This window comes from Ornithorhynchus anatinus, chromosome 6, assembly GCF_004115215.2.
Source record: "Ornithorhynchus anatinus isolate Pmale09 chromosome 6, mOrnAna1.pri.v4, whole genome shotgun sequence".
Classification (NCBI taxonomy): domain Eukaryota; kingdom Metazoa; phylum Chordata; class Mammalia; order Monotremata; family Ornithorhynchidae; genus Ornithorhynchus; species Ornithorhynchus anatinus.
In genome coordinates this window covers 47,032,047-47,056,783 of record NC_041733.1, presented here as the reverse complement: position 1 = coordinate 47,056,783, position 24,737 = coordinate 47,032,047, and the positions used below count along the sequence as shown (strand labels likewise).

Sequence of the window (24,737 nt, the reverse complement as noted above, 5' to 3'; positions counted from 1 at the left end):
CGAGGGGGGGGGCGATCGCGAGGGGCGGGGCCTCCCGGCGGGGCGGTTGGGCGCAGGCGCGCGCGGGAGGGGGCGGGGCCCGAGGGGGGAGGGCGGCGCGCAGGCGCGGGAGGGGCGGGGGCGACGGCGCGCCCTGGTGGCGGGGCGGGGGCAGTGGGGAGGGCGGGGGGGTGGTGCGCCTGCGCGGGGCGCCAGGGCGGTTGCGGCGCGTCGCGTGGGGGGCGTGGTCGGGGCCGCGGAGGATTCTGGGAGGAGGGCCATCGTCGGGCGCGGGGGACGACGGTCCTGGGGGGGGGGGGGGGCGAGAAGAGGGGGTCCCCGGCCGCCCCCTCCCCCCCACCCCGGGGACCCCGGCCCCTTTGGGAGGGAAGGGGACGAGGACCCCTTGGCGTGAGTCGGGTTCCCGGCGAAGGCGGGCGGGCGGCGGAGGCTCACGCCCACCCCCCCCCCCGCCTCCCGCCTCCCGCCAGCCCTCGCCCGCCCGCCCCCATGGACCCCGGCGACTTCCCCGACCCCTTCGACCCCCTGAGCCTGCCCGAGAAGCCCCTGGCCGGCGACCTGCCCGAGGACATGGAGTTCGGCGAAGACCTGCTGGGCTCGCAGACGGCCCCCCCCGGGGGCTGGATGGCGCCCGTGGCCCCCGGCGTGGGGGGCCTGGGCCTGCTGGACGCCCCCCGGGCGGGCCTGGAGAAGGGGCCCGGCCTGCTGGACGGGGCCACGGAGCTGCTGGAGCTGGGGGCGCTGCTCTACAAGGACCCCTCCCCCCCGGCCGGGGAGCGGGGGCCCGGGGAGGCCCTGAGCTGGGAGGTGGGGGACCGGCCCGCCAAGGCCTCCCCGCTGCCCGGGCCCGGGGCCGCGGGGAGCCCCGAGCCCCTCATCCTGCCGCCGCCCCACCTGGAGGAGGAGGAGGACGAGGAGGAGGAAGAGGAGGAGGCGGCGGCGGCGGAGGAGGAAGAGGAGGAGGAGGAGGAGGAGGAGGAGGAGGAAGAGGTGGTCGCCGCCGCCGCCCCCGCCATGGCCGGGGCCTCCCCGGAGCAGGAGGAGGAGCCCCTGGACCCCCCCAGCCCCCCGGCGGGAGACCCCGAGGAGGGCGGAGGCGGCAGCTCCCAGACCCACCCGGGAGGCCCCGGCTCTCCGGCCCCCTCCGGCTCGGCAGGTGCGTGAGGCCGAGCGGGGCGTCGCCTCCCCCGTCCCCTCCGTCCGGGGCCGGGGCGGGGGGGCGGGACGGTCCCGTGGGAGCCCCCTCGTCTTCTCCCCCACCCCCGGGCCCCTGGCAGCGGGGCTGGGGGCGCTGCTCGCGGGCAGGCGGGGCACCCGGCGGGGGCCCGAGGCCGAAGCGGCCTCGGGGCGAGAGCCCGGGCCCGGGAGGAGGAGGGGGACTCCCTCCCCCGCTTCTCCGCGCCTCGGTTCCCTCCCTTGCGAAAACGGGGATCCCGACCCGTTCTCCCGCCCGCCCGCCCGCCCCGAGGGCCCCCGGGGACCCGGCGGAGCGGCGTCCCGTACGGCGCCGCGCGCTTACTAAGCCACCGCCAACCAGGACGACGTGGTGTCGCACCCGCAGGGGAAGCCCAGCCGGAGGGAGAGAGCGAGCAGCCGCCGGAGAAGGTGAGGGCCGGGGAGGGGAGGGCCGGAGGTCCCCCAGGAGGAAGAGGACCCCCGCCCCCCGGCCCAGGAGCCCACCGGCCCGCCGTGGCGTCAACCTCCCCTTCCCCCTACGTCCCCCAGGGACACAAGAGGAGCGAGCGGGCGCGGAGGTCGGAGGCCTCCAAGGCCGAGACCGTGGACTCGGCCGAGAGCAGTGAGACGGGAGGCGGAGGGCGGCGGGTGGCGAGGCCGCGCGGCCGGGGGCGGGCCCCGGGGGCGGCGGGCGGAGGGGGGCCGGGGGCCCGGACCCTGACGTCCGCCCGCCCGCCCGCCCAGTCCCGGTGTCGGACGAGGACTCGGACGCCATGGTGGACGACCCCAACGACGAGGACTTCGTGCCCTTCCGGCCGCGCCGCTCCCCCCGCGTGTCGCTGCGGGCCCACGCGGCCTCCCGGGCCGCCGCCGCCCGCTCGGCCGGCGCCAAGATGACCTGCGCCCACTGCCGCACGCCCCTGCAGAAGGGGCAGACCGCCTACCAACGCAAGGGCCTGCCCCAGCTCTTCTGCTCCGCCTCCTGCCTCACCTCCTTCTCCAAGAAGCCCGCGGGCAAGAAGACCTGCACCTTCTGCAAGAAGTGGGTTGGCGGGGGCCGGGGGGCGGGGGCCCGACGGGGGCGGGCCGCCTCACGGACCGCCCCGTCCGTCCGTCCCTCCCTCCGTCCGCAGGGAGATCTGGAACGCCAAGGACTCCATCATGGCCCAGACGGGCTCGGGCAGCTCCTTCCACGAGTTCTGCACGTCCGTGTGCCTGTCGCTCTACGAGGCCCAGCAGCAGCGGCCCGACCCCCCGCCCGGCGAAGCCCCCGCCGACGCCGACGCCCGCTGCAGCGTCTGCCACCGGGCCGGGGAGGTGAGGGGGCGGGCCGGGCCGGGCGGAGGGCCGGGACCCCCCGGGGCTGGGGGGGGGGGGAAGGACCGCCGCCGGGGGCGGGGAGGCGGCCGGGCGGCAACGGACCGGGTGCCCGTGGCAGGTCCTGCACGAGGTGAGCAACGGCAGCGTGGTGCACCAGCTGTGCAGCGACTCCTGCTTCAGCAAGTTCCGGGCCACCAAGGGGCTGAAGACCAACTGCTGCGACCAGTGCGGGGCCTATATCTACGGCAAGGGCGGGGGTCCGCCCCCCGAGCAGCTGTTCCACGAGGGGCAGCAGAAGCGGTTCTGCAGCGCGGCCTGCCTCGGCGGCTACAAGAAGGTGGGCTACGAGAACAGGAGCGGCACGGCCTAGCGGAGAGAGAGAGCGAGACACAGACAGAGACAGACAGAGAGACAGACAGAGAGAGAGAAGGCGCGGGCGCGGGAGCGAGCCCGGGCCGGGTGACCTCGGGCCGGCCTCGGCGGGCCTCCGGGCCCCGGCGTCCCCCCCACCCCCCAAACCCCTCCGCCAAACGGGGATTGAGACGGGGGAAGCCGCGCCCGACCCGGTTTAGCTTGGATCGCCCCCCCGGGCCCTTCCCGCCCCCGCCCCTCCCAGCGCTCTAGACTGTAAGCTCGTCTCTGGGCAGGGACCGCGTCTGCTGATTCTGTTGTACTGTACCCCCTTCCTCGCCCCCCCCCCCCCCCAAGTGCTCAGCACAGTGCTCCGCACGTAGCAAGCGCTCAATAAATACCATTGATTGATCGGCACAGAGTAAGCGTCTCACATACCGCGCGGCCCGGCGGAGAGAGGCGGGGGCTGGGGCGGGCCGGGCGCCTCGGGGCCGGGTCGGTGCTCCGGGCCTCGGTCCTCCGGTCCGCGGCGAACGGGGGGGGGGGGGGGGGGGGGGGGGGGGGGGGGGGGGACCGGGAGGGGGGACGGGGGAGACGCGGACGGCGTCCGACGCCACCAGCCGGGACGGACCCCGGCGCCCGGGCCCTACCGAGCGCTCAAGCCGCCGTCCGAAGAGCGGGGCCCACCGCGGCCGGGGGCGGCGGGGAGGAGGACGTCCGACGGCGGGGCGGCGGGCGGCCGGGGGGGGGGGGGGGCCCTCACCGTGCCCCGGTCCCGCCTTGCAGAAGAACACACGCGTGTACCCGTGCGTCTGGTGTAAGACCCTCAGCAAGAACTTCGAGATGCTCCCCCACGTCGACCGGAACGGCAAGACGGGCCTGTTCTGTTCCCTGTGCTGCACTACCTCCCACAAAGTCAAGCAGGCCGGCCTCGTGGGTAAGAAGGCGACCCCCCTCCGCCCCCCGGGTCCCGGCGGCGCCCCCGTCCCCTCCCCCGGAGGCGCGGCGTCTAGCCCCCCGCCCGCTCCCCGCCCGCTCCCCGCAGGCCCCCCGCGGCCCTGCAGTTTCTGCCGCCGCAGCCTCCCCGACCCCTGCTACTACAGCAAGGCCGACCGCACCGTCTACCAGTTCTGCAGCCCCAGCTGCTGGTCCAAGTTCCAGGTACCCGGGCTCGGGCCAGGGGCTTCCGGGGGGGGGGGGGAGGGGGCGCGGGGGGGGGCGGGGAGGCCGCCCCGGCGCCCACCGGCCCCCGCCGTCCCTCTCCACCCGCAGCGGTCGAGCCCCGAGGGCGGCCCCCACCTCACCTGTCACTACTGTCACGGCCTCTTCAGCACCAAGCCCGAAGTCCTGGAGTGGCAGGTGGGTCGGCGGGGGTGGCCCGCGTCCCCTCCCCGCGGCCCGACGGGCGCCCTCCCTCCCTCCCTCCCTCCCTCCGCGCCAACCCCGTGCGTCCCTCCCCCTCCGTCCCCGCGCCCCCCGCCAGGACCAGGCCTTCCAGTTCTGCTGCCGGGACTGCTGCGAGGACTTCAAGCGTCTGCGCGGGGTCGTGTCCCAGTGCTCCCACTGCCGCCAGGAGAAGCTGCTGCACGACAAGCTCCGCTTCAGCGGCGTCGAGAAGAGCTTCTGCAGCCAGGGTGAGGGGGCCCCGACCCCCGAGCCCCCGACCCCCGCCGGTGCCGACGCCCCGCCCGGTCCGCCCACGCCTGCGTCCTCTCTCCGTCTCTCCCTCCCCTGCCCGTCTCTTTCCTCTCTCTGCCCTTTGCCCCCCCTTTCTCCGTCTCCCGCCCCCCCCCCCCTTTTTTCCTCTCTTTCTTCTTCCTCCCTTCTGGCTCCGTCTCCCTGCCTTCCCCTCTCCGTCTGGGCCCCGGACCCCCCGGGCGGGCGGCGGGGGGATCGGCCCCGGGGGGGGGGGGGGGGGGGCGCGGGCCGACGCCGGGGGTCAGGCCCGGTGACCCTCCCCTCCCCTCCCCGGGCGCAGGCTGCGTGCTCCTGTACAAGCAGGACTTCACGAAGAAGCTGGGCCTGTGCTGCGTGACCTGCACGTACTGTTCCCAGACCTGCCAGCGCGGGGTCAGCGAGCAGCTGGACGGCAGCACCTGGGACTTCTGCAGCGAGGCCTGCAAGGACAAGTACCTGCTCTGGTACTGCAAGGTCAGCCGGGGCCCGGGGCGGCGGGGCCGGGGGCCGGGGTCGCCCCCGCGGCCCCCCGCCCCTCACCCCCGGCCCGTTCCCGTCCCCGCCCCCGCCCAGGCCGCCCGCTGCCACGCCTGCAAACGCCAAGGCAAGCTGCTGGAGACCATCCACTGGCGGGGGCAAGTCCGGCACCTCTGCAACCAGCAGTGCCTGCTGAGCTTCTACAGCCACCAGAACCAACCCAACCTGGACACGCAGAGCGGGCCCGAGAGCCTCCTCAACCGTGCGTCCGCGGGGCGGGGGCGGCCGCCGGCGCGGGGAGGGGCCGCCGCGGGCGCCGGCCCCCGGCCCCCCCGCCCCCGGCCTCAGCCCCGCCTGTCTCGGCCGTGCAGATCAGTCTCCGCCGGAGCCCAGGCCCTCCACGCCCGCCGCGCCCTCGCAGCCCGGAGCCGACCACGGCCCCCCGGTGAGAGGCGGGGGCGGGCGGGGAGGGGGGTCTCCGGCCCCGGGGGGGCGGGGAGGGCGGCGGCCCGGCGGCCGCCAACGTGTGGCTCCCCCCCCCCGCCGGTCACAGCTCCCGGCCAAGACCCGCTCGGCCCCGCCGCCGCCGCCGCCGTCCACGCCCCGGAAGAACAAGGCCGCCATGTGCAAGCCGCTGATGCAGAACCGCGGAGTGTCCTGCCACGCCGAGACGGCGTCCAGGGGCTGCCAGACGGGTAAGGCCGGCGCCGGGCGCGGGGGGGGCCGGCGGCGGGGCCCGGGGCGACGCCCCCCCCCCCGGGGACTGAGGCCGGCCCCGCTCCCGCAGAGGAGGAGCGGAAGCCGCCGCAGGTGATCGTGCTGCCCATCCCCGTGCCCGTCTTCGTCCCGGTGCCTATGCATCTGTACTGCCAGAAGGTGCCCGTGCCTTTCTCCATGCCCGTGCCGGTGAGTCGTCCCGCCCCCGACGGGTCCCCGGACGGGGCCCGCGGAGCCGGCGGACCCGTCCCCGGCCCGCGGGGAGGGCCGGGCGGAGGGCGCGGAGCGCGGGCCTGACCGACGTCACCCCCGTCCGGGCGGCGGCCGTCTGCCCTCCTCGTGTCCCTCGCCCCCCCCAGGTCCCCGTCCCCCTGTTCCTGCCCACCACCCTGGAGAACACGGACAAAATCGTGGAGACCATCGAGGAGCTGAAAGTGAAGATCCCGTCCAACCCCCTGGAGGCCGACATCCTGGCCATGGCGGAGATGATCGCCGAGGCCGAGGAGCTGGACAAGGCCTCGTCCGACCTCTGCGGTACCCGGGGGAAGGGGGGGGTGCGGCGCGACGGGGAGGCGGGGTGGGGGACGGGACGCCCCGGCGGGACCCGCCCTGACCGGTCCCCGGGGGGTCCCTCCCGCCTGTCTCCCCTCAGACCTGGTGAGCAACCAGAGCACCGAAGGGCTCCTGGAGGACTGCGACCTCTTCGGCCCCGCCCGGGACGACGTCCTGGCCATGGCCGTCAAGATGGCCAACGTCCTGGACGGGCCCGGCCAGGACCTGGAGGCGGACTTCCCCAAGAGTGAGCGGGCCGGCGGGGCGGGGCGGGGCGGGGGGGGGGAGGGGGTCCGCCGGGGCCGGGCGGGGCTGACGGCCGCCCGCCCCCCGCCGCCCCCCAGACCCCCTGGACATCAACCCCAGCGTGGACTTCCTGTTCGACTGCGGCCTGGTGGGGCCCGACGAGGTGGCCGCGGCCGAGCAGGACCTGCCCCGGGCCATCCGGAAGGTGAGGGCCGAGGGGGGCCGGCGGGCGGGCCGACGGCCCGGGCGACGGGGGCCACGGCGGGGGAGGCCGCCCGGGCCCACCGTCCGGTCCCCCTCGCCCCCCGCCGCAGGGCCAGAAGCGGCTGGTGCTGTCGGAGAGCTGCTCCCGGGACTCCCTGAGCAGCCAGCCCGGCTGCACCCCGGGCCTCAACTACTCCTACGGGGTCAACGCCTGGAAGGCCTGGGTCCAGGGCAAGTACGCCGGCGGAGGCGGCGGCGGCGGAGGAGGAGGAGGAGGGGACGCCGGCGGCAAGGCCGAGGAGCTCCGCTTCGGCCGTGAGTCGGGGCCCGGGGGTCCCCGGGGGGGCGGCCCCGGGCGGCCGGGGGCGAGGCCTGACGGCGGCCGCCCCCCTCCCCCCGGCAGCCAAGCCCATGCGCATCAAGGAGGACATCCTGGCCTGCACCGCGGCCGAGCTCAACTACGGCCTGGCCCAGTTCGTGCGGGAGATCACCCGGCCCAACGGCGAACGCTACGAGCCCGACAGCATCTACTATCTCTGCCTCGGCATCCAGCAGGTAACCCCGGACGCCCCGACCTGGGGCGCGTTTACCGACCGCCGGACCGAGCCCCCGGGAGAGGACCGTCGGACGGCAGTCGACGGCGATGACGACCAGGGTGTCGGTCAAGCGCTCGCTAGGGGCCGAGCCCCGTCCCGAGCGCCGGGGCGGACGCGGGGTCCCCCGTGGGGCTCCCGCTCTCCACCCCCGTTTTCCGGATGAGGTCCCCGAGGGCCAGAGAGGCGAAGCGGCTGGCCCCGGGTCACCCAGCAGACTGGTGGGGGGGGCGGGGGCGGAGCGGGGATTAGAACCCGCGACCTCTGGCTCCCAAGCCGGGCCACGCTGCTTCTCCCCCACCCGCCTATCCTCCGTTCCGTCGTTTATACTGAGCGCCGCCCGGGGCAGGGCGCTTCGCTGAGCGTTCGGGAGAGGACGACGGAACGATGAACAGACACATCCCCCGCCCGCGACGAGCTCACGGTCTAGAAGAGGGGCTCCGGTTAGCCCGCCTTCCCCACCCCGCAGGCTCTCCTCTTTTTTCTTTTCCCGGGGGACCTACTAAGCGCTCACTACGTGTCCGGCGCTGGTCTAGGCGCCGGGGCAGGTGCAGGGTGATGGGGTGGACGCGCGCGGTCCCACCTGGGGGGGTCAGGGCCATCCCCGTTTTACAGCTGAGGGAACTGAGGCACAGAAGGGAAGTGATTTGCCCGAGGTCACCCAGCAGACCGGTGGAGTGGGCACTAGAACCTGGGTCCTGATTATTAATAATAATTACCGTGGTACCTGTTAAGCGCTTACTATGCGCCAGGCACCGTTCTAAGCGCTGGGGGAGATGGAGGCTAACGGGGTCGGACACAGTCCCCGTCCCCCGTGGGGCTCGCCCTCTTCATCCCCCTTTTACAGAGGAGGGAACTGAGGCCCGGGGAAGCGACCCGCCCGCGGTCACACAGCAGACGAGCGGCCGAGGCGGGACTAGAGGGTGGACCGTCGACCCCGGCTCTGTGCTAGACGCCTCCCGGATGGCAGGTTACTGACCTCGTCCGTGGCGGAAGCGGGGTGGCCTCTCCGTCGGTCGTCCAGCGGCCCGGCGTAGCGGAGGGAGCCCGGGGCCGGGGAGCCGGCAGGTCCCGGGTTCTAATCCCGGCGCCGCCCACTCGGGCCAGTCGCTTCACTTCCCTCAGCGCCCTCGTCTGTCACGGGGGGGGATGAAGACCATGAGCCCCATGCGGGACGGGGACCGGGTCCAACCTGGCGCTCGGTACAGTGTCTGGCACACGGTAAGCGCCTCGCAGGTGCCGTCACGGTCACTCTCATTTATTGAGCGCTCACCGTGTGCAGAGGACTGTTCTGAGCGCCTGGGAGGGGCCGATACAAGAGAAATTAGCAGATCCGTTCCCTGCCCCTCGTGAGTCTAGAGCGGGGAGACAGACCTGAATATGAGCAAATGATTGATTTATAAAACAATAAAGATAGGGAGTTAAGTGCGGTGGGGTCGGGGAGAACACCAGATGTCCTGTCCGTTCAGTGCTCCTTATTGAGCGCTTACTGTGTGCAGAGCGCTAGATCACGCGCTTGGAAAATACAATTCTGCAACAGATAGAGATGATCCCTGCCCGCCAGGGACTCAACATCTAGAAAGGGGAAACGGGGCCCGGGGCTTAGAGGTCCTGGGTTCTAATCCCCGCCCCTTGCCTGTCCTTGGGGCATTCACTTCACTTCTCCGTGAGCCTCAGTTAACTCATCCTGTCAAATGGGGATTCCAGGACCTTGGCTCATCCAGTCGTATTGATCGGACGCTTCCCGGGGGGGCAGGGCGCCGTACCGAGCGTTTGGGGGAGGACAATAAACCGACACATTCCCTGCCCACAACAGGCTCGCAGTCTACACTGGATGAGTTTGTCTTCTCTGTACCCCAGTGTTCAGTACAGAGCCTGGCCCCGAGTAAGCCCTTAACAGATGTGATCGCTGTTATTATTATTATTACTATCATTCCTGTGATTGCTAGGGTAACTAATATCCTTAGTTATGAGGAGAATAAGTAATAATTTAAGTTTTTACTGACCGGCAGGGGTAGTCGAAGGAGGAGAAGCAGCGTGGCCTAGCGGGTAGAGCCCGGCCTGGGAGTCGGAGGCTTCCCGGCTCCGCCGCTTGTCCGCCGGACGACCTGCTCCGGGCCTCGGTTCCCTCCTCTGGGAAATGGGGATGGAGCCGGCGAGCCCCACGGGGGACTGGGTCCAACCCGATCGGCTTGGATCTCCCCCAGCGTTTAGCACGGTGTCCGGCGCTTAGGAAGACGCTTAACAGATGGCGGGAAAAAGAGCGGGGAGGAGGGGGCGTGGAAGCCGGGCTCCGACCGCCCGCGTCCGTCCATCGGTGGCCCTCTCCACCCCCCCCCCCGCCCCGCTCGCCCGCAGTATCTGTTGGAGAATGGCCGAATGGTGAACATCTTCACGGACCTGTACTACCTGACCTTCATCCAGGAGCTCAATAAGTCCCTGAGCAGCTGGCAGCCCTCCCTCCTCCACAACAGTAAGCGGGGGGCCGTCGGCCAAGGGGGGGACGCCCACCCACGGGGCCCGCCGGGCGCCGGGGGGCCGACCGCTAGCCGGTCGGGCACGGGGCGGGACGCCCGCCACCCGGTCGGGGGCACGACGGCCGGCCCGGGTCGGGGGGGGGGGGGGCGGGCCGGACGGCCCCGAGGGCCCCCTCGGCCCGGCCCGACCCCCCCGCACCCCGCCCGCCGCAGACACCGTGTTCTCGCGCGTGGAGGAGGAGCACCTGTGGGAATGCAAGCAGCTGGGCGTCTACTCACCCTTCGTCCTGCTCAACACGCTCATGTTCTTCAACACCAAGTTCTTCGGGCTGCAGACGGCCGAGGAGCACATGCAGCTCTCCTTCGCCAACGTGGTGCGCCAGGCCCGCAAGGGCGGCGGCGCCCGGGGCGGGGGCGCCCCCAAAGGGGCCAGCATCCGCTACTACGCACCCCCCGTCCGCCAGAGGAAGGGGCGAGGTAGGGTCCGCCCCGTCCCCCTCCGCCCCGTCTCCGGGGCCGCCTTGGCTCCCCTCGGTGCCCCCGGGGTGTGGTTTGGGTTTTCCGGGCGTCTCTGTGTGTCTGGCTCGGGTTCTCTGGGTGTCTCCGGGTGTCTGTCACCGTCCCCGACCCGTGTTCTCCTCCCGGTGCCTGCCGGACCCCGCCCTCTCCCCGCCCGGTCCCTCGTGGCCCGCACGCGCGTCCGTGTCCCCGTGCGTCTGTCCCAGGAGGCGGGCTGACCCCCCGGGGGACCGGGGAAGCCGCGTCTTGACGTCCTGCCCTGTCGACCGGGTCCCACCGGGCCCTCGGCTGCGGCGGGCCTCCCGCCGCCCCTCCAACCGCGGCCGGGCCGCGCCTCGGCTCGCTGCGGCCCCGACCAGGCTTTGACAACGCTCTGGCCGGGCCGAAGGCCGCTCTCCTCCGGTCTGGCCTGGCCCGGCCCAACCAAAGTCCACTCTGCCCCCGGTCCCATCACGCCTGGCTCAGAGCCGCTCTCCCGCCAGGCCCGGCCGAGGCCCGCTCTTCCCCTAGTTGGGCCGGGCCCGGCCACGGGCCACTCTCCCCTGGTGCGCTCTGGCCCGGCCTCGCTGGCCGGCCGAGACCCTCCCCCGGCCGACCCGGCCGGGGGCCGCTCTGCCCCCGGTTCCGTCGGGCCCGACCCAGGGCCGCCCTCCCCCGCCGTCCGTCCCGGCCCCCCCCCAACCCCGACGCCCCCTCGCGTGTCCCGCAGACGGGGGCGCGGGCAAGCGGAAGCGGGAGGAGGAGCAGCTGCCCGTGCTGGAGCAGCGCGAGAACCGCCTCAACCCCCTGCGCTGCCCCGTCAAGTTCTACGAGTTCTATCTCTCCAAATGGTGAGCGCGGCGCCCGGGCGGGGGGCCGGGGAGGACTGGGGGGGTGACGGGGGGGAGGGCCGGGCCGGCGCCCGTGACCGCCCGCCGCCCGCAGCCCCGAGACCCTGCGCGGGCGGAGCGACGTCTTCTACCTCCAGCCGGAGCGGTCGTGCCTGGCCGAGTCGCCGCTGTGGTACTCGGTCATCCCCATGGACCGCGGCATGCTGGAGAGCATGCTCAACCGCATCCTGGCCGTGCGGGACATCTACGACGACCCCCCCCGCCCCGGGGATGACCAGCTGGACTGAGGCGCGTCCCCCTCCGCCCGCCACGGGCGGCGGGAGTCCCGCCCCAGGGGGGCCGGGGTCCAGGGGACCCCGCGGCTCCGGGCGCCCGGGTCCGGCGGCGCCCGGGTGTCGCCGTGACCTCTGCCCCCCGCCCCGCCGGGCCGGGGGCGGAGGAGGGGGCGGGGGGCCGGGAGGAGAGGCCGCCCCGCCGGGCCCCGGGGTGGGCGGGGGGACCGAGGGACGGCCCGGCCCCCCCACCCCCAACACACACACACACACTCACACACAGACCCCCCACCCCCCGAGCCCCCACCCCCGTCCCCCCCCCCCCCCACCCCCCTCCCCAGCTTGGCCCTCACCGTCTTGTGTTTTTATAACCGTCCTCGGTCTAGCAGCTGTCGAAACTGTATATATTGTTGAGGGGGCCCGGCCCGCGTGGTAGTGAGAGACGCCCTTGTCCGAGACCCCTCCCCTCGTCCTCTCCCCCGTCCCCCCGTCCCCACAGCGCGCCCTCTCCCCCCCGGTCCCCCTCCACCCCACGCGTGCCCCCCGATTCCAATAAAGACCCCCCCGACCGGCCCCGGCCGGGGGCGAAGCGGGGGGCGGAGAAGCGAGACCCAGGCTGGTGCTCTTCCTGCGGCGGGCGGGACGGGGGCACGGCGGGCTCGGCCCCCCCGGGGGGGGGGGCGGCCGTGGGGGTCACCTCGCCCCCCGCCCCTCCCGATTCCCCTCCTGCTTCCTTTGAGGGAGCACCTCGCCCCCCCAAAAAACAAGTTACACACACGCGCCGGTCCGGACAGAGCTGGGGGCGTCACACACGGGCGCGCTAGGGCTCCCCCTTCCCGACACACCCCCGGAAGGGGGTGGGTCTGGGGGAGGAAGAAGGGGGATGGGAGAAGCCGCCCTGAGAAAACGAGGGGGGCTCTTTTTTTTTCGCCCGGGGAGGGATTCGAGGGGGACTGGCCCTCCTCGTTGCGGTTTTGGCGAAGCCCTTCCCCGAGGCCAAGGCGCCCTACTAAGCGCCGGGATGGATCCGAGCCAACGGGGTTGGACACGGACCCCGCCCCCGTCCCCCGTGGGGCTCGCGGTCTCCATCCCCGTTTCCCAGACGAGGGGACCGAGGACCGGGGAGGCTCGGCCGGTCGCCCGGAGGACCGGCGGCCCAGTGGGGAATCGGGACCCACGACCCGCCGTCTCCCGGACCCGACCTCGGTACGCGGCGCCCGGCCCGGGACGAGCGCTCGCTCGACGCCACGGTCACGACGGTGGGGGAGGGGGGCGGGTCCGGAGGACCCTCCCCCCCGCCGGAAAGCCCCGGGGGTCCCTCCCTACCTCCCGGCGGCCCCCGGGGCCGCCTGCCCCGTCGCCGGCCGGGGCCGGGGACCCCCGACGAGACAGACGAGACGGGGCGGGCGCCGGGGCCCGCCCGCCGCTTTCTGTAAAATCCTCTTTTAATCGGGGGGGACGCGGCGCGGGGGCCGGGGGAGGGGACGCCCCCCCGCCCCCCCTCAGCAGGCGGAGCAGCGGTCACCCTTCTCGGCCGGGGCCGAGCCCGGCCCGCGGCGTAGGAGGTCCTTGAGGGAGCCGTCCTGCTCGCCCAGGAGCTTGTTGATCTCGTTCTGCTTGTACTCGGGCGAGAGGCGGTGGGCGAAGCCGCCCGAGCCCTTGCGGGCCGGGGGGCCGGCCCGGCGGCGGCGGGCCCGGCGGGCGCAGGCCCGGACCACCAGGTAGACCAGCTCGGCCACGTTGAGGGCGATGCAGAGGCCCGAGGCGGCCAGCATGAAGACGGTGAAGACGGTCTTCTCCGTGGGGCGGGAGACGAAGCAGTCCACCGTGTTGGGGCAGGGGTAGGCCTCGCACTTGACCAGCCGGACCATGGCGTAGCCCGGGTAGAGCAGGTAGAAGACGTACATGAAGACGGCCTCGAAGAGCAGCCGGAAGGCCACGCTGACCACGTAGGTCCACCACAGCGTGCCGGAGATGCGCACCTTCTGACGCTTGACCTCCTCCAGGTGCAGGGGGTCGCCGCGGCCCTCCAGGCGCAGGAGCTTCTTCTCGGCGTGCTGCTGGTGGGCCACGTGCATGGCCACCAGGAGGGCCGGGGTGGACACCAGGATGAGCTGCAGGGACCAGAGCCGCACGTGGGACACGGGGAAGAAGTGGTCGTAGCAGACGCTGTTGCAGCCGGGCTGCTGCGTGTTGCAGGTGAAGGCCGCCTTCTCGTCCCCCCACACGCTCTCGGCGGCCACCACGAGGACCATGATGCGGAAGATGAAGATGACCGACAGCCACACGCGCCCGATGGCCGTGGAGTGGCGGTTGACGCCGCTCAGCAAGGTGTACAGGCCCGCCCAGTTCATCCTGCCTCAGTCACCTGCAAGACACCGCCAGCGGTGGGCGGGGGCGGGCGGGGGGGGACCGGAAGGCGCCCGGCCGCCCGCCGCCCCCGTCCTCCCCCGCCGCCCCCCCCGGGGCCCCGTTACCTTGGGGAGCGCCCGTCCCTCAGGCCGCCCAGCCGGGGTCCCCTGTGGCTGCGCCGGGCCGGCGGGGGAGGGGGCGGGCCGCGCCTGCGCCCCGACCCGCACGCGCCCGCGCCCCCGACCCGGGACCGCCGAGTCATATGCCGCCGGGGCGGCACAACGGGGCCTTTGTCGCGCCCAGAACAACGGCCTTCACAGTTCGCATCGAACGCCGGGACTTCCGCCCACGGGGCGCTCGGGGGCCCGTGCTGCCCCGGCCCGTCGCCGGCCCGGCCGGGAGGGCGGGCCGGGGCCGGGGAAGGGGGTCGCCTCCCGCCGCCCGGGCCCGACCGTCGGGCCGGGGGCGCTCCGGGACCCCGGGGTCCCGGGCCCGACCCCCGGTGTGGGCGCAGAAACGACCGAGGGGGACGCCGGACCCCCGTCTTCCCGGCGGAGGAGGACGGCGCTCGGTACGGGGCTCGGCCCGTCAGAAGCGCCTGACCCTCCCCGCGGCGGCGGTGGCCGTTATTCGCCGAGCGCCACCTCGGTGCCCGGCACTCGTCGTGACGACGACGAGAGTGACGGTATCGAGCGCTCGCTCGGGGCCGGGCACCGTACTAAGCTCCGGGCCGAGCTCATCGGGGTCGGACCCGCGTCCCCGAGGCACCCGAGGCCCGGAGAAGTGAAGCGGCCGGCCCCGGGTCACCCAGCGGACCCGGGGCCGCCGAATCCCGGCCCCGGGAGGCTCACGACGGCAGGGACCGACAATTGACGCCGCCGCCGCCGCCGACGCACATTCACAGTAGTAAATAAATGATGGTGGTCTTTGGTAAACGCTTACTAGGGGCCAAGCACTGTTCTGAGCGCCCGGGGAGATGCGGGGTCATCGGGTCGTCCCCCGTGGGGCTCACCGTCTCGTCCCCGTTTTCCAGATGAGGTCGCTGAGGCCCAGAGAAGTGAAGAGGCCGGCCCCAGGTCACCCGGCGGACGGGCGGCGGGGCCGGGATTAGAACCCGCGTCCTCCGACTCCCGAGCCCGGACTCTGGCCGCAGAGCCACGCTGCTTCCCCTAAGCCCGGCTCCGCCGCTTGCCTGCCTCGTGACCCTGGCCAAATCCTTTCACTTCTCCGGGCCTCAGTTTCCTCATCTGTGAGATGGGGATGAAGACCGTGAACCCTGAAGGACACGGACCGTGTCCAACCCGATTACTTGGTTATCACCCCAGCGCTCACTACGGTGCCTGGCCCATAGAAAGCCCTCACCCAATGCCATTTAAATAACAATCATCGGCGTATTAATTAAGGGTTTCCTATGTGCCGAGCACTGTACTAACCACTGGGGTGGAGAGGAATAATACTAATTATAATGGCGATATGGGTTAAGCGCCTACTATGTGCAAAGCACTGTTCCAAGCGCTGGGTTGGGGGGGATAACAAGGTGATCAGACTGTCCCACGTGGGGCTCACGGTCATCATCCCCATTTTACAGATGAGGCACAGAGAAGTGAGGGGCCGTGCCCCAAGTCACACAGCAGGCAGGCGGCGGCGCCGGAATCAGAACCCACGACCTCTGACTCCCCAGCCCGGCCTCTTTCCGCTGAGCCGCGCTGCCGGAGAGGAGTTATCCGGCTGGGGCTCACAGGAGGAGGGAGAACAGGGATTGACTCCATTTTGCGGAGGAGGGAGCCGAGGGAGAGGGGAAGGGAGGCGACTCACCCAAGATCACACAGCAGACGGGTGGCGGAGCCGCGATCGGAACCCAGGTCCTCCGGGGCCCCGGGCTCCAGCCACGAGGCCGGGCCGCTTCTCCGTCGGGGGCTTCCCCTCCGTCACCCCCGCCCCGTCCAAACGATCCACGGAGTTTAGGTGCAGAACTCTGTACTGAGCGCTTTCTACCACCTTACAGGTCGGCGAGAATGAAAATAAGCCCCCTCTTCCCTTTCCGTAGCGGGCAGAGCCCGGGGCTGGGAGTCAGAGGGCCTGGGTTCTAATCCCGGCTGCGCCGCCCGTCCGCTGAGTGACCTGGAGCCTCGGTTCCCTCAAGCGTCAAGTGGGGATGAAGCCCCCGAGCCCCACGCGGGACAGGGAGCGGGTCCAACCTTATAAGCTGGTCCCCCCACGGCGCCCGGTACAGCGCCAGGCACGTGGTCAGCGCTTCGGCACCCTAAAGATAGCTCTCACCCGGGACCCGGCGGGGCCGCAGCTGTCTCCGGGCGTCTCTCTCGCTCCCCGGGGTCAGGCGGAGGCGTCGCGGGTGGAACCGCGAAGAGGAGGTTCCCTGACACGCGTGCGCGTCTTTTGGGGGACGAGGGACGTAGCGGTTGACATCTCCGGGGGCTGGAGGCCGGGGGAGGGACCGAGTGGGTGCCTCCCCCATCCCCGCTCTTCGATTCGACCGTCCTCTTTCCTTTCGTGGCCTCCGCTAAGCGCTCACTACGTGCCAGGCACCGTGCTGAGCGCCGCGGTAGACAGGAGCTCATCGGGGCTTGAGGAGGAGGGAGAAGGGGTGGTTTACACCAGTGGTACATACGAAGAAATGTCCGGAGGCACGGACGAGTGAAGGGACTCGTCCAGGGTCACGCAGCGGGTGAAGGGCGCAGCAGGGACCGGAACCCAGATCCTCCGACTCCCAGATACGGGCGCCGCCCGGCAGGCCGCGCTGCTTCGCGCCGCGACGGCGCCCAACTTCGGGGTGACCCGTCCCCGGGGCCCCGCGGGCCTTGGCAGGCCTCCCCGGGGCTCCGCACCCGTGGCCCTTCACTCGCCTCCCCCCCCCGGCCTCCACGCCCTCAACCCCTCACGGGCCTCCCCCTCCGGGCCCTCAGACCCTCGCGGGTCCCCCCCCGGCCTCCACACTCTCAGACCCTCTCAGGCCTCCCCCCGCCCCCGCGCCCTCGGCCCCGGACAGCCATCGGCCCCTCTCAGGCCTCCCCCTGACCCCGAACCCTCAGACCCAGACAGGCCTCCTTCCAGAGCTTCGGCCCCTCACGGGCCTCCCCCCGACCCCGACCCTCCGGCCTCCATACCTTCAGGCCCCCCCAGGCCTCCCCTTTGCTTCCACACCCTCAGACCCTCTCAGGCCTCCCCCGTCTCCATGCCCTGAGACCCCAAAAGGCCTCCCCTGGCCTCCGCACCCTCAGGCCCCTCCCGGGCCTCCCCCTGCCTCCGCGCCCTCAGACCCAGACAGGCCTTCCTTGGCCTCCGCACCCTCAGCCCCTCACATGCCTCCCCCCGGCCTCCACGCCCTCAGACCCCCAGCGGCCTCCCCTTTGCTTCCTGGCTCAGTGGAAAGAGCCCGGGCTTTGGAGTCAGAGGTCATGAGTTCGAATCCCAGCTCTGCCACTCGTCAGCTGGGTGACTGTGGGCGAGTCACTTCACTTCCCTGGGCCTCGGTGACCTCATCTGTCAAATGGGGATTCAGACTGTGAGCCCCACGTGGGACAACCCGATTCCCCCGTGTCTCCCCCGGCGCTTAGAACAGCGCTCTGCACATAGTGAGCGCTTAACAGATACCAACATTATTATTATTACACCCTCAGACCCTCTCAGGCCTCCCCCGTCCCCATACCCTGGGACCCCCGAAGGCCTCCCCTGGCCTCCGCACCCTCAGTCCCCTACAGGCCCCTCGCGGGCCTCCCCTTTGCTTCCACACCCTCTGACCCTCTCGAGCCTCCCCTTCTCCATGCCCCGAGGCCCCAGAGGGCCTCCCCCGGCCTCTGCACCCTCCGGCCCCTCCCAGGCCTCCCCTGCCAGGCCTCCCCACCCTGCCTCCGTGCCCTCAGACCCTCCCAGTCCCCTCCCGGGCCTCCCCGGGCCTCCACACCCCCAGGCCTCCCCCGCCTTCACGCCCCCAGACCCCCGCAGGCCCCCACCCCACCCCCGGGCAGCAGCAGGAAGGTTCACCTGGTAGCCCTGCCCCCGGCCCGGGCCCCGGGGAAGGTGCCCCTGACTCCAGAGGCCTTGACCGAGCTGGGTCGAGGTGGTGGGGGCCCGGGCATTCTGCCTCTGCCCAGCAGCTGGCAGCCATTGCCTTCATCCGGGAGGGGCGGGCCGGGGGAGGGGCAGGGGGCGTTTTCCGGGGCAGAAATAACCTGAGGTCTCCCTCTCCGTTGGACAAACAAAAACCGGGTCGCGGCCGCCCCTGCCCCCTCTCTGGGGGTCAGGGGGAGCCTCCCCCGCGCCCCGGGGAACGTGGCCGTCCAACCCATCCGTCACTGCTATTTACTGAGCGCTTCGAAACAGCGGTGACTGTAATCACGGGACTCGTGAAGCGCTCAAGGAGGGCCCGGCCCCGGTCCAAGCGCGGGGTCACGTCCAAGCTCCCGGTCTTCACCCCCCCATTTTCTAGGTGAGGGAACGGAGGGTCGGAGGATAATAATAATAATAATCAGAATATTAATGACGGGGCTCGTTAAGCGCTTATTAGGTGCCAGCAAATAATAATGACGATGATGATGATGATGATGGTATTTGTTTAGCGCTCGCTAGCTGCCAAGCACCGTTCTAAGCGCCGGGGTGGATCCAAGCAAATCAGGTTGGACCCAATCCCCGTCCCCCATGGGCTCACCGTCTCCGTCCCCATTTCCCAGATGAAGTCACTGAGGCCAGGGAAGTGAAGTGACTCGGTCCCAGAGCAGACAAGGGACAGAGCTGGGATTAGAACCCAGGACCTTCTGACTCCCAGGCCCCTGGCCCTATCCGCTACGCCGTGCTGCTTCCAAAATAATTACGGCATTTGTTAAAGCGCTTACTAGACGGAGAAGAATAATGCTGTATTTGTTAAGCACTTAGTGGCACCGAGCACCGTTCTAAGCGCCGGGGTGGATGCAAGTTCATCAGGTCGTCCGCCGTGGGACGACCCCCATTTTCATCCCCATTTTCCAGGTGAGGGAACCGAGGCCCAGAGAAGGGAAGCGGCCGGCCCGAGGTCACACAGCAGACGAGGGGCGGAGCCGGGATTAGAACCCACGTCCTCTGATTCTCAAGCACGGGCTCTCGCCACTGAGCCACGTTGGCAGGTGTCCGGCACTGTGCTAAGCGCTGGGGTGGACACAAACAAATCGGCCCGTCCCGCGTGGGGCTCACGGTCTCAATCCCCATTTTACGGCCAAGCGGGCCGGACGCCCCCTTGGACTCTGACCCAGGCGGCCGCCCGGGGGGAGGTCACCGGCCTCGACTCGGCCCCGGCCGGGCCTCCCGCTGACCGCTGGCCCGTCCCGCCGCCCACCACCGATCATAATCATAACGACGGCATTCGTTAAGCGCCTACTACGTGCCGGGCCCTGGGGTGGACACGAGGGAATAGGGTTGTCCCCCGGGGGGCTCACGGTCTTTAATCCCCATTATACGGATGAGGCGACTGAGGCCCCGAGAGGTGAAGCGGCTTTCCTAAGGGCACACAGCAGGCGGAGGCGGGATTTGAACCCACGTCCTCGGACTCCCGGGCCCGGGCTCTTGCCACTAGGCCAGCAGGCCGCCCCTCCCCGTCTGCTGTGTGACCTGGGGCCAGCCATCTCACTTCTCTGGGCCTCAGTGACCTCATCTGCAAAACGGGGATGACAACTGGGAGTGTGGGACAATCTGATCACCTCGAATCCACGCCCCCAGTGCTCAGAACAGTGCTTAGCACATAGTAGTCATTCATTCAGTCATACTTATTGAGCGTTTACCGGTACAGAGCACTGTACTAAGTGCTTGGGAAGCACAATTCAGCAACAAAGAGAGGCCACAAAGGGCTCACAGTGTAGAAGTGGGGCGACATAGTAAGCGCTTAACAGATACCATAATTATTATTATTTTGTGGAAAGAGCCCGGGCTTGGGAGTCAGAGGTCACGGGTTCTAAATCCCGGCTCCGCCGCTGGTCAGCTATGTGACCTTGGGCAAGTCACTTCACTTCTCTGTGCCTCAGTTACCTCATCTGTAAAATGGGGATGAAGACTGTGAGCCCGATGTGGGACAACCTGCCCTGTAACTACCCCAGTGCTTAGAACGGTGCTTGGCACATAGTAAGCGCTTAACAAATACCCACATTATTATTATTATTATTATTAGGAGAGGACAGTACAACAGTAAACAGACGCTTTCTCTGCCCGAATGCTTCCCCGATTGTCGCCCAGTACACAGCCCATCCTCACCCATTCAGGCAATTGTATTTATTGAGCGCTTATTGTGTGGAGAACAATGTACTAAGCTATTGGGAGAAGACAATGGAACAATAGACCTGACAAATTAGCGGCCCGTCTAGTAGGTGGAGCCCGGGCCTGGGAGTCAAAAGGGCCTGGCTTCTAATCTCTGCCACACGCCCGCTGGGTGACCTTGGGCAAATCACCTCACTTCTCTGGGCCTCAGTTACCTCGTCTGTAAAATGGGGGTGAAAGACCGTGACCCCCCAAGGGGGACAGGGACTGCGTCCAAACCGATTAGCCTGTGACCACCCTGGTGCTTAGAAGGGTGCTTGGCGCATAGTAATCGCTTAACAAGTACCATTATTATTTTTAGATAATAGATTACATTGTATTTTCATATTATATAGGTATTATTATTCTTAATAATAACAATTCCCTGCCCGCAGTTGTTAGTTTACAGTGTAGAATCTGCAGTCTATAGTTCTCCCCCAATCCTCACCTAGCCCGACCCTGGGCACAGCTCTCTCCGTCTCTGTCTCTCTCTGCCCTGATGAAAATAACAATAAAAATAACAATAACCCTAATAATCACGGGATTCGAGAAGCACTTAGTATGCGGGCTTACGGTTATTATCCCATTGCCCCGTCTCAGTGCCACCGCCTCTACCCCAATCTTGCCTTATCTCTGCCCCACTCCTGTCCTATCTCTGCCCTTGTCTCTACTCCTTATATGCCCCCGTCTCTGCTCTGTCTGTCCCATCTCTGCCCTGTCTCTGCCCCGTCTCTGCTCCAGTCTCTGACCCATCTCTGCTCTGTCTCTGCCCTGTCTGTCCCCTGTCTCTTCTCTATATATGCCCCTGTCTCTGCCCCGTCTCTGCTCTAATAATAATAATAATGTCGGTATTTGTTAAGCGCTTACTATGGGCCGAGCACCGTTCTAAGCGCAGGGGTAGACACAGGAGAGTCCCACATGGGGCTCACAGTCTTCATCCCCATTTTACAGATGAGGTCACTGAGGCACCGAGAAGTGAAGTGACTCGCCCACAGTCACACAGCTGACGGGTGGCCGAGCCGGGATTCAAACCCATGACCTCTGACTCCAAAGCCCGTGCTCTTTCCACTGAGCCACGCTGCTTCTCTGCTCTATATATGCCCTGTCTCTGCCCAGTCTCTGCCCTCTGTCTCTGCCTCATCTCTGCCCTTGTTCTGTCTCTGTGCCATCTCTACTCTGTCTCTGCCTCATCTCTGCCGTGTCTCTGCCCCATCTCCTCTCCTGTCTCTTCCCGGTCTCCGCTCTGTCTCTGTTCCTATCTCTGCCCCGTCGCTGCCTCATCTCTGCCCCCGTTCTGTCTCCGTGCCATCTCCGCCCCTGTCCTCGCCCCGACTTTCCAGGCCATCAATCAACACCACGGGAAGGAGAAACGTGTCTCTTCTTCATTTTCCTCTCCCACACGTCCCCGCTGTGTGACCTCGGGCCGATCGCTTCACTTCTCCGGGCCTCACTTCTCTCATCTGTCAAATGGGCTTCAGACCGTGAGCCCCACACGGGACAGGGACTGTGACCAACCCGATTTGCTTGTACCCACCCCAGCGCTTAGTACAGTGCCTGGCACATAGTAAGCGCTTAACAAGGACCAAGACTCGCAAGTACGGACACTTAAGAACAGCGCTCGGCACACAGTAAGCGCTTAACCAACGCCATCGTTATTATTATTACCACAATTATTATCGCATGGGGGGGAGGCAGGAGCGAGACAGACAGAAATGATCGGCATTTAAATTGCGGTATTGGTTAAGCGCTTACGATGCGCAAAGCACCGTGCTAAGCGCTGGGGGTGCAAGGTGATCAGGTTGTCCCAGGCGGGGCTCACAGTTTTTTAATCCCCATTTGACAGATGAGGTCACTGAGGCACAGAGAAGTGAGGTGACTTGCCCAAGGTCACACAGCTGACTAGCGGCGGAGCCGGGATCAGAACCCGTGACCTCTGACTCCCAAGCCCGCGCTCTTTCCACTGAGCCACGCTGCTTCTCTAATGGGAACAGGAGGAAAATCAGGGAGAGAATAGGAAGTTAGTACAGTGCCTGGCACGCAGTAAGCGCTTAACAATTACCACGGTTATTATTATTATTATTAATAATAATAATAATAAACTTGGGAGGGGAGGCAGAGGCAGGACAGAAAGAAATGATTGGCATTAAATGGGAACAGGAGGAAAATCAGGAATACAACAGGAAGTTAGTACAGTGCCTGGAACGTAGTAAGTACTTAACAATTACCACAATCGTTATTATTATTATGATCCATAATAATAATAATAATAAACTTGGGAGGGGAGGCAGGGGCAGGACAGAAAGAAATGATTGGCATTAAATGGGAACAGGAGGAAAATCAGGAATACAACAGGAAGTTAGTACAGCGCCTGGCACGTAGTAAGCGCTTAACAATTACCACAGTTATTATTATTATTAAATGGGGGGGGGGGGGTCAGGGGCCAGATGGAAACGGGAGGAAGATCAGGGAGACGAGAGGAAGTCGGTTCAAATACCTCCGGATAAACTCCCCGAACAAGTCTCTGAATATACAAACGTAAACGCCGCGTGTGCCCCGACCTGCTTAGGAAAGTAAAAAATCGGGCTGTGCCCGCGAGCCCAGTGCCCAGAGCTGAGGGGTTGACGCCCCAGGGGGGATGAATCGGGGGAGCCCGGCACCCTCTGCCCCTCCCCGGATAGAGGAGTCTATTAAACGCTTACCCTGGGCCGGGGCTGACCTTTACCCCTTCAGGCTAGAGCCCGAGCCCGGGAGTCAGAGGCCCTGGGTTCTCACCCCGCCTGCCTGCTGGTTCGCCTGGGGAGAGTCGCTCCACTGCCCCCTGCCTCAGTTTCCCCATCTGTAAACCGGGGAGGCAGCGTGGCCTAGCGGGTAGAGCCCGGGCCCGGGAGTCGGCGGGTCCCGGGGGGTCTCGTCCCGGCTCCGCCGCTCGTCTGCCGTGGGATCTTGGGCCGGTCGCTTCACCTCCCTGGGCCTCGGCGACCTCATCCGGAAAATGGGGATCGAGACCGCGAAGCCCCACGTGGGACGGGGACTGGGTCCCACCTGATTAAGCTGGTTCTCTCCCAGCGTCTGGCGCATAGTAAGCACTTAACAAATATTATTATTATTATTATTATTATTATATCCGGGGAGGAGAGAGGCTGCCCCTCCCATCTCCCTTGGCGTGTTATTTAAGCGCTTCCTATGTGGCGGGCACCGTACTAAGCGCTGGGGGAGAACCGACCGAATCGGTCCCAGTCCCCGTCCCACGCGGGGCTCACCGTCTTCAACCCCATTTTCCAGATGAGGGAACCGAGGCCCAGAGAAGCGAAGCGGCCGGCCCGAGGTGGCCCGGCAGACGAGCGGCGGAGCCGGGATCGGGACCCAGGTCCTCCTGACGCCCGGGCCCGGGCTCTATCCGCTAGGCCACCCCGCTTCTCCCCGGGCCGCACCGGCTCTGTCCCGGTGCCCTCCCCGCCCCTCGCTCGACCTACGTGGGGTGCCAACGGGGGGAGGGCGGGTGCCCGGCCCGGCCTCTCACCTCTGCCACGGTGGCTTCCGAGCCGGCGCTGGGACGACCGCCCCGTCGGAGACACCACCCCCTGCGGAGAGAAGGGACGCCGCCCCCCAACCGGGAGAGACGACCGCCCCGTCAGAGACACCACCCCTCGCCGAGAGACGGGAGGCCGCCTGGGGCCCGAGAGAGTCGCCCGCCCCGTCAGAGACGCCAGAGAGCGGGAGCGGATCGCTATCGTACACGCGGCCTCGCCGGGCCGGCTCCTCCCTCCTGTCGAGGTCCCGCCCCCGGCCCCTGGCCCCCCCCCCCCCCCAAAAGGTCAACGGCCAAGTGGGCCGCGGCCCCGGTTAGGCCCAGGAGCCCCCGGTCCTCCCCCGCGAGGGTCAGCGGCGTCCACGTGCCGCGGCTCAGCTGATCCCGGCCGGGGCCGGACCCTGACCCGGCGGCAAACGACCTCCCTCGGCGGCCCCGGGAGGACGGGGCGGGCGCGGGCCGCAGCCGGGGTCGGAGGTCGGCGGGAGCCTCCCTCCCCGTCCCCCCCGCCCCCATCCTCTCCGGGGTCCGGCGAGGGCCGCGGGGGCGACCCCCCGGCCGGGCCTTCCCCGGGCCGGAGGGGCCCCGGAGAGCCAAGGCGCGCACGCCCGCGGCCTCCGAGCGGCGAGCGCGAAGGTAAACAGAGGAAGAGAACCAGGATTAACTCCTGCCGCGGCGTCGGAAAGAGCCCGGGGAGCCGGGTTCTAATAACGGCGATCACGATAAGGACGACGACGGGAGCCGCCGAGCGCTCACTACGGGCCACGCGCCGTCGTCCGAAGCGCCGGGGCGGACGGGAGGTCGGCAGGTCGTCCCATGTGGGGCTCGCGGTCTTCATCCCCGTTCGGATCCCGGCCCCCGACGCTCACCTGCTGACCGTCTCGGGTCGGCTTCGCTTCTCTGGGCCTCCGTGGCCCGGGCTGTTCATTGGACCCAATCCCTGTCCCACGGGGGGGGGCGGGGGGGGGGGGGTGTCCCAGCCTTCATCCCCATTTTCCGGATGAGGGCACCGAGGCCCGGGGGAGGGAAGCGACCGGCCCCGGGTCACCCGGCGGGGCCGGGACGAGAACCCGGGGCCTCTTGACTCCCAGGCCCGGGCTCTAACCATCGGGCCGCCCTGCTTCTCCCTAGGGGATCCCAGTTGGGACCACCCCGGGGGGAGAGAAGCC

General features: G+C 68.9%; 3 protein-coding genes across 10 annotated transcripts; 2 read left to right on the top strand and 1 right to left on the bottom strand.

Moving 5' to 3' along the window:
• Positions 1-476: 476 nt before the first annotated feature.
• LOC114812848 (zinc finger MYM-type protein 3-like) lies at positions 477-1,008 on the top strand (the record flags this gene model as incomplete). The annotated part of the gene is made up of 2 exons (XM_029067228.2): positions 477-964; positions 995-1,008. Coding segments are annotated over exons 1-2 (489 nt in total), but the record flags the coding sequence as incomplete, so codon positions are not given.
• A 2-nt stretch (positions 1,009-1,010) lies between these two features.
• Positions 1,011-11,534, top strand: ZMYM3 (zinc finger MYM-type containing 3). Of its 2 annotated transcripts, none has more exons than XM_029067781.2 (24): positions 1,011-1,156; positions 1,538-1,605; positions 1,726-1,798; positions 1,921-2,218; positions 2,310-2,493; positions 2,615-2,833; positions 3,634-3,784; positions 3,893-4,008; positions 4,120-4,206; positions 4,331-4,481; positions 4,826-4,998; positions 5,098-5,263; positions 5,373-5,446; positions 5,555-5,696; positions 5,789-5,907; positions 6,078-6,252; positions 6,371-6,517; positions 6,615-6,721; positions 6,831-7,035; positions 7,124-7,275; positions 9,672-9,786; positions 10,004-10,267; positions 11,019-11,139; positions 11,234-11,534. In XM_029067781.2, the coding sequence occupies exons 1-24, from the start codon at positions 1,015-1,017 to the stop codon at positions 11,424-11,426; spliced, it is 3,642 nt and encodes a 1,213-aa protein (XP_028923614.1). In that variant the 5' UTR covers positions 1,011-1,014; the 3' UTR covers positions 11,427-11,534. The 2 variants fall into 2 exon arrangements, with proteins under 2 accessions (XP_028923614.1, XP_028923615.1); XM_029067782.2 differs by having other exon boundaries at positions 1,562-1,605; positions 11,234-11,533.
• Positions 11,535-12,838: 1,304 nt separating this feature from the next.
• GJB1 (gap junction protein beta 1) lies at positions 12,839-24,512 on the bottom strand. Of its 7 annotated transcripts, XM_029067796.2 has the most exons (3): positions 23,560-23,812; positions 20,488-20,535; positions 12,839-13,779 (listed from the first exon to the last, which is right to left on the bottom strand). In XM_029067796.2, exon 3 carries the CDS (start codon positions 13,763-13,765, stop codon positions 12,914-12,916), a length of 852 nt encoding a protein of 283 aa, XP_028923629.1. In that variant the 5' UTR covers positions 13,766-13,779; positions 20,488-20,535; positions 23,560-23,812; the 3' UTR covers positions 12,839-12,913. The 7 variants fall into 7 exon arrangements, with proteins under 7 accessions (XP_028923629.1, XP_028923631.1, XP_028923626.1 ...); XM_029067798.2 differs by lacking the exons at positions 20,488-20,535; positions 23,560-23,812 and adding an exon at positions 24,438-24,512; XM_029067793.2 differs by lacking the exon at positions 20,488-20,535 and having other exon boundaries at positions 23,560-23,811.
• Between the last annotated feature and the right edge of the window lie 225 nt (positions 24,513-24,737).